Source organism: Atta colombica, unplaced genomic scaffold (assembly GCF_001594045.1).
Source record: "Atta colombica isolate Treedump-2 unplaced genomic scaffold, Acol1.0 scaffold105, whole genome shotgun sequence".
Classification (NCBI taxonomy): domain Eukaryota; kingdom Metazoa; phylum Arthropoda; class Insecta; order Hymenoptera; family Formicidae; genus Atta; species Atta colombica.
The window spans coordinates 4,922,758-4,930,128 of NW_017259190.1; the positions used below are offsets into that span (position 1 = coordinate 4,922,758).

The following is a 7,371-nucleotide window of genomic DNA, read 5'->3' on the forward strand; positions in this document are numbered from 1 at the left end:
CGGTCCTAAATATGGATGGACACATCTGTGCGTTTCTGCCGCATATTTGCACTAATGCAACAAAAACGACAGAGAGAATAAATCCGACACAAAGGTTGTAAAGAATCTGATAGGTAAGTAAATAAAGCAAAATACTATAGTATTATAATAAATACAAAATCCAAAATAGAAAGTAGAACAATAGTGTAAATAGTATTTATAAGCATAAAAGTATTATAATAATAATTTTCTGTATTTATAAGATACACAATATCTTTTGCGTAATAAAATGTTCCAATTCATGGAAGATAGATAATACAATGCATTATCTTTCCAAAAATTGTGAAAGACTTGTGTGATGATTGGTTCCGTCATTTTTAGGGAGGGTCTAACTTCTGATCCAATAAAAAGAAATCTATAAAATCACCGGACTCTATATTCTAGGAACACTAGTATAGATATGTAGTGTCGATAATGCCAGTTCTACATTAATTGCAAGCTGATCATAAATTTGTTGTGACAGCCAATCTGAAGCTTGGATTTTGAAATAAACGTTTCATATTAGCTGTCGCAACAAACTTGCAATCAGCTTGCAACTAATGTAGAACCAGCTTAATGGACAATTGGAACGCAACTTGTGTCGTCGTGTGCACGAATGTGTGTCTAGGAATATTGCAATTGGAAAAAAGGCTCTCATGTCCTTTCTCAGGTTTCTCTCTGCTCATAGACACGCTTATTCCTTAGCGTTGTCTTCTTCCACCATGGCTGATAGTATAGCATAGGAATTTGGAGTAATTTGGAGTCACTTCCTTTGAATTCTTCCACGTTTTAGAATCATTTAATCGGTATGCATTGATATATCGCATTACGTTGTTTCTGTTCCAACTTTTTATATGAGATAAATTATTTTAAAATATTATTATAATAATATTGATATAATTTATTTCGGAAGTATTTTGAAATTTTGGCAATTACGAATTGAATTATAGGTTATAAGTGGAATTAACAGCTTTTACGTTCATGACAATTAAAAGACAATCAATGTGACAGTCAATGTGTAAATTTAATGCATTTTTGCTTCTTCGTATTTTTCTTACTTATTTAGTCTTTATTCAGTTTTTTCTTTTGCTTTTTCAGTTTTCTTAAGTGACACATTTAGGAGCAACATTTTTTTTGCCAAATTTGTTCATTTCACAAAAAAACATCTTTGGTATTTTTTAATCCATTTTTATGATTGTGTATGCTAAACTAAACAATTATTTTATTTTTAATTTATTTTATATTTTTTGTCTACGTCTGTTATTTTATTTTATACCATATGTTTTATGATTTTTATGACTTTTTTTATATGGTTTATAGTTTTGTCCTATAATATATTTGATATATTTCATGTATCAATTTATTTATGATATAGTCAATTTTTAAAATTTTTCTAAATTAGCATATCATTATGCCGCCAAAAAAATCAATGGAGGAGACGGATCGTTTGACCCGTATAGCGATTGTGAATTCTGACAAATGTAAACCTAAACGATGTAGACAAGAATGTAAGAGATCTTGTCCTGTAGTACGAATGGGAAAACTTTGTATAGAAGTTAATCCAAACAGTAAAATAGCAGCCATCTCTGAAGAACTATGTATTGGTTGTGGTATCTGTGTCAAGGTAATTTCATTCTATAATAAAATTATATAATGATTTTATATAATGATATAAAAGACTTTTGATGCAATGAATAACTCTTTCTATTAAACTTTGAGATATTTAGAATGATGATTAAAGAGAAGTACTCAAGATTACTTACGTATAATTATTATCTCGAAATATTAATACAATAATAATAAATAATTTTTAGTATTGATAATGATAAAAGATTGTTTCTTGTAGAAATGTCCGTTTGAAGCGATATCTATTATTAATCTTCCTAGTAATTTAGAGAAGGAAACAACGCATCGTTATTCTAAGAACTCATTTAAGTTACACAGACTTCCTATTCCACGCCCTGGTGAAGTTTTAGGGCTCGTAGGAACTAATGGAATTGGTAAATCGACTGCCCTTAAAATTTTAGCTGGGAAACAAAAACCAAATTTGGGAAGATATTCTGTATGTGTATATTCCTATATCTCATAATACATATAACACATATGTATGTGCATTTATTATTAAAATGGATAATAAAGCAATAGCATGAAAAACTTTTTTATTCAAATAGGATCCACCAGACTGGACAGAGATTTTGAGCCATTTTAGAGGTAGCGAGTTACAAAATTATTTTACAAAAATTTTGGAAGATGATTTGAAGGCTCTTATTAAACCTCAATATGTTGATCAAATTCCTAAAGCTGTGAAAGGTACTGTGCAGCAGCTTTTAGATAAAAAAGATGAATGCAAGAATCAGATGGAAATTTGTGAAATGCTCGGTAAATACGAATTTTTATCTTTTTTTTTCATCATTGTTTTCGTTAAGATTGATTTGAGACACTGATAGAAAAATTTTAATAATCTCTGTTCTATACCTTCATTGATACATATTTTTTTCAGATTTGCTACATATACGTGATCGAGGTATCGAAGCACTTTCTGGTGGTGAACTTCAACGGTTTGCTTGTGCAATGGTATGCATCCAAAATGGAGATATTTTCATGTTTGATGAGCCTTCTTCTTATCTAGATGTCAAGCAGCGTCTCAATGCTGCTGTGACTATTAGGTCTCTTATTCATCCAGACAAGTAAATATTTGTAAAAAGATGATTAATTTTTATTAAATTGTTAATATTTATATAAATTTATTAATTTATAAATTTAAGTTTATAAATTTATTAATTTATAAATTTAAGTTTATAAATTTATTAATTATTTGTTTAATATATCAGGTTCATAATAGTTGTGGAGCATGATTTATCGGTTTTGGACTATTTATCTGATTTTATTTGTTGCCTATATGGAGTTCCTGGGGCATATGGCGTTGTTACCATGCCTTTTTCCGTAAGAGAAGGGATAAACATTTTCCTCGATGGGTTTGTTCCTACGGAAAATTTACGATTTCGTGAAGAATCTCTCGTATTTAAAGTGGCAGAAAGTGCAACTGAGGAAGAAGTGAAACGCATGAATCATTACGAGTATCCTGCTATGACGAAAACAATGGGAACGTTCAAGTTGAATGTCGAGAAAGGGCAATTTACCGATTCGGAAATACTCGTTTTATTAGGAGAAAATGGGACTGGTAAAACAACGTTTATTAGAATGCTGGCTGGTAATTTACCTCCAGATGATGGATCAGGTATGCTTGTATGTGTGAAAGTATAAGTAGATGTAGTATCTGTCATTAGCAGTAGGACTACTTAAAAAGCAGTGTAAATTCTATGACATTTTCGATTAAATAAATGGGATAAAATAAATCTTTATTTACATGATGCTTTATGACGATCTTTTTTTTTATTCAAATTTTTTCTTAAATGTTATTTAAGATTTATATAATAATTCTAACAGTTTGCTTGATATAAATTGTATTAATGAAATTGCTATTTTGCAGAAAGTATTCCTCAATTGCACATCAGTTATAAACCACAAAAGATAAGTCCCAAATCTCAAGGTATTGTCAGGCAGCTATTACACGAGAAGATCCGAGATGCATACGTGCATCCTCAATTTGTAACTGATGTAATGAAGCCTTTGAAGATTGATGACATTATGGATCAAGAAGTGCAAAATCTTTCTGGTGGAGAGTTACAACGAGTTGCATTAGCTCTTTGTCTAGGAAAACCAGCTGATGTTTATTTAATTGATGAACCATCCGCATATTTGGATTCCGAACAACGTTTAGTTGCTGCAAAAGTCATCAAGAGGTATGTAATAAATAAATATTCTTTTTAGAAAGATATGAATTAGTAAATTAATATTAAAAATAATTTATTTCACTTCAGTATATACAATAGCCAAAGAAGAGACTTGATTTACAAAACTTTTTCATTCTTAATTCTCCTACTTTTCCGTCCATATCTCTTATGCCCATTTTACTTACAATATTTTATCTTTCTATCCACCCTTATTCTTTTTTCTTTGTTTTTATTTTTTCTCTTTACTCTATTATCATTGTATTCACAGCTTATCCAATTAACATTAAATACTTCTGAAAAGTTCATAAAATGTTCCTAAAATCCCAAAATAACTTTTTCCCAGATTCTTACTTACGAGTTAATGCCTCTCTGTCGTGACTCTCTTGGTAGAGATGTATTTTGTTCGTGGGTGAGTGATTGTTGTAATATATTGTACTATTCTGAATCTTTTATTGCTATATGAACATTTTGTGAAATTTCTTTTATTGTTCCGGAATATTCGGCACATTGGCAATACAAATCGAACCTTATATATAATTTTTTACAATGCTCCTCAATCCGCATCTGTATACAATATTATATGCTACTATCCTTTTAAATCTCCTTTTTCTCTGTGCTCCTTGTTTCATTTACTTCCTCTCTCTCTCTCTCTCTCTCTCTCTCTCTCTCTCTCTCTCTCTTTCTCTCTCTCTCTCTCTCTCTCAACACTTTATCTCTAGTTTTTCAGTTTTCTTGGCACCTCTTTTTTCATTTCTCTTTTCCTCATGATCTATTTAATATTTTTCCTTCCTTCTTGAAAATTTTTTCTTTATCTAGTAAATGAATACTATAAAAATTGCAATTTTTATATTTCAGATTTATATTACACGCAAAGAAAACAGGATTTGTAGTAGAACATGATTTCATCATGGCTACGTACTTAGCTGATCGCGTGATAGTATTTTCTGGTACACCGTCTTTAGCAACCACTGCTCATAGTCCTCAATCTTTGTTAAATGGTATGAATAGATTTTTAGAATTATTGGGTATCACTTTCAGAAGAGATCCCAACAATTTTAGACCAAGAATCAATAAGAATCAATCGGTAAAGGTATGTATAACTTTAGTTGATATAAATTTCTCTAAGATAGAATTTATATTCTATTTATTTTTGATACTTTTTGAAAACATTAATAATTATAACATAAATTACAATTTGATTAGTAATATAAAATATATTTTTAAAGAATATTCTCTATGCATTTTATTATCCAAATAATTAATAATTAGTTCCTTTTTATTTTTTATTTAAAAATATATATGCGCATACACGTATTAAAAAAAAAGTAAATTGCATTACTTAAAATACATCTTCCTGTATTTTAAGAGACACAAATTTAATCAACTTCTTTTACAGGATTTGGAACAGAAAAGAGCTGGTCAATATTTCTTTTTAGAAGAATAAAATATACCTTGTCGTTAGTGCAAGTTGAATGACGGCACATATAAGTGTTAAGGAAATTTTTTAATCTTTATACTTTTTAAATACCAGGAATATGAATACACAATATATTTCGTAATAGAATATTGATGCTATACATTCTATGTGATTGTCTGGAATATTGTTTAATAACAATGTTATTTAGCAAGGAAAATAATTATATTATTGTGCAAATAACGTAAAATATATTACATAACATAATTTAATAAATATGTAGCGAAGATAAAGAAATCAAGAATGTATTATAAAAAAAGTATATTTGGCACATTATAAAATATGCATGTTTCTAATAAGATTCTAATTATGAGCATATTTACATGTATGTTGTTATAACAATGGAATAATATTAAACTGCAAACAATATAATAACAAACTTGTCAAATCATTTTACTTTAAATAACGATTATTGAAAGCGTAATGTTGATAATGTTGATAATAATATCAATGGAGCCAACATAAAAAGAGAAAATAATAGCTGTATTCATGCCAAATCAGAGAAGAACTTATGCCCGTATTCACAGTCAGGCCTTATATTTAAGGCTTCCTTAAATTTATCTTCAGATACTGTACGAATTATTTCATTTTTGGCTGCTGAGTATCTAAAGATAAATTTAAGGAAGTCTTAAATATAAGGTCTGACTATGAATACGAGCATTAGGTACCTATTATGGAAATATTTGAAATGAATTCTGATCGGAATTATTCAATTATTCCTTACACTTTTATTGTGTCTTCTAGGGAAAACAGAATAATTCCAATTGGAATTAATTTCGACATATTTCATAATAATAAATAGGTTCATATATATCCTGAGAATGGTTTTCCTAAAATTAGAAGTTTTTCTAAGTTCAAAGGGATGAAATGGAAAAATCGATCCACATTTAATAATTATACACTTTAGCACAATCACCTCAAAAATCAAAATAAAATTAGGCTTATTCGTGCGTTTTTGCATGAAATAAAAGAATTTGGTACAAAAATGTTCTGCTCTGCGATACGAGATATTAAGCCGGTTCTACATTAGTTGCAAGCTGATCGCAAGTTTGTTACGACAGCCAATATGAAGCTTTGATTTCAAAATGTGAGTTTCAGATTGACTGTCGCAACAAACTTGCGATCAGCTTGCAACTAATGTAAAACCTGTTTTAAGCATTATTATAGCCGTAGCACAGATTCTTGCATAATTTATAGTGCATGAAGGAATCAACCAATTGAAATTCTTCTTTTCATGGAATGTGTCACGTCCGCAATAACTTTATTTTTGTCCAAACTGACTTTTCCGAATAAATTTATCGAATCGATGTTGAATCGACATCGATGTCGATTTCATTATCATTTCTAATTGGGCAGACCTTATATTTAAGGGTTCCTTAAATTTAAGGCTTCCTTTAGATACTCTATGAATTATTTCATTGGTTGCTGAGCACCTAAAGATAAATTCAAGGAAGCCTTAAGAACAAAATCTGACTGTGAATACTCAAGTCAGAAATAATTTCTCGAAAAGACGCCGTTTCGATGTCGTTGGATTTTTGGCTCTAATTTCGATTAATTTTCGAGTTGGAAATAAAATCTTGAATTAATGTAATCAACATAAAAATATACTATTAGTGTCACTAATGCAATAAGTAAATTCGACAAGTAGTGTCACTAATAGTAATAGTGATGGAGAAAATTCATTAAAATTTCATTAAAATTTTATTGTGGAAATAAGTATTATTGATCATATTTCAGAGAATACGCGACAAAATTATAATAAAAAAAATTTATTTTATGAATTCGAGAACTAATTTTATTTTAATTTTATGATGCACCCATGCGCGATCACCCATCCGAACTTGCATTTACCATATTTCATTTCTGAATGATCATACGGAAACTATAATGCTAATGAACACCTGTAATGCTAATGGATGTATAGTTGTAACATATTTGTTCAAAGATGTTGTGAAAGAAGCGGAACACATAAAAAAAATATAATTAATGTTAAATATAGTAATAATGTACAAATGATGACATCTATGATAATAACTTGTTTTTAATAATACTATAAAATATTATTTTTATTAGCTGAAATAATAC

At 29.1% G+C, this 7,371-nt stretch overlaps 1 protein-coding gene across 1 annotated transcript; it reads left to right on the forward strand.

Moving 5' to 3' along the window:
- The first annotated feature begins 738 nt into the window (after nt 1–738).
- On the forward strand, nt 739–5,437 carry LOC108689221 (ATP-binding cassette sub-family E member 1). Its single transcript, XM_018195893.1, has 9 exons — nt 739–824; nt 1,421–1,642; nt 1,865–2,080; nt 2,190–2,397; nt 2,519–2,705; nt 2,850–3,256; nt 3,509–3,821; nt 4,668–4,902; nt 5,209–5,437. Exons 2-9 carry the CDS (start codon nt 1,430–1,432, stop codon nt 5,254–5,256), a joined length of 1,827 nt encoding a protein of 608 aa, XP_018051382.1. The 5' UTR covers nt 739–824; nt 1,421–1,429; the 3' UTR covers nt 5,257–5,437.
- The last annotated feature ends 1,934 nt before the right edge of the window (nt 5,438–7,371 follow it).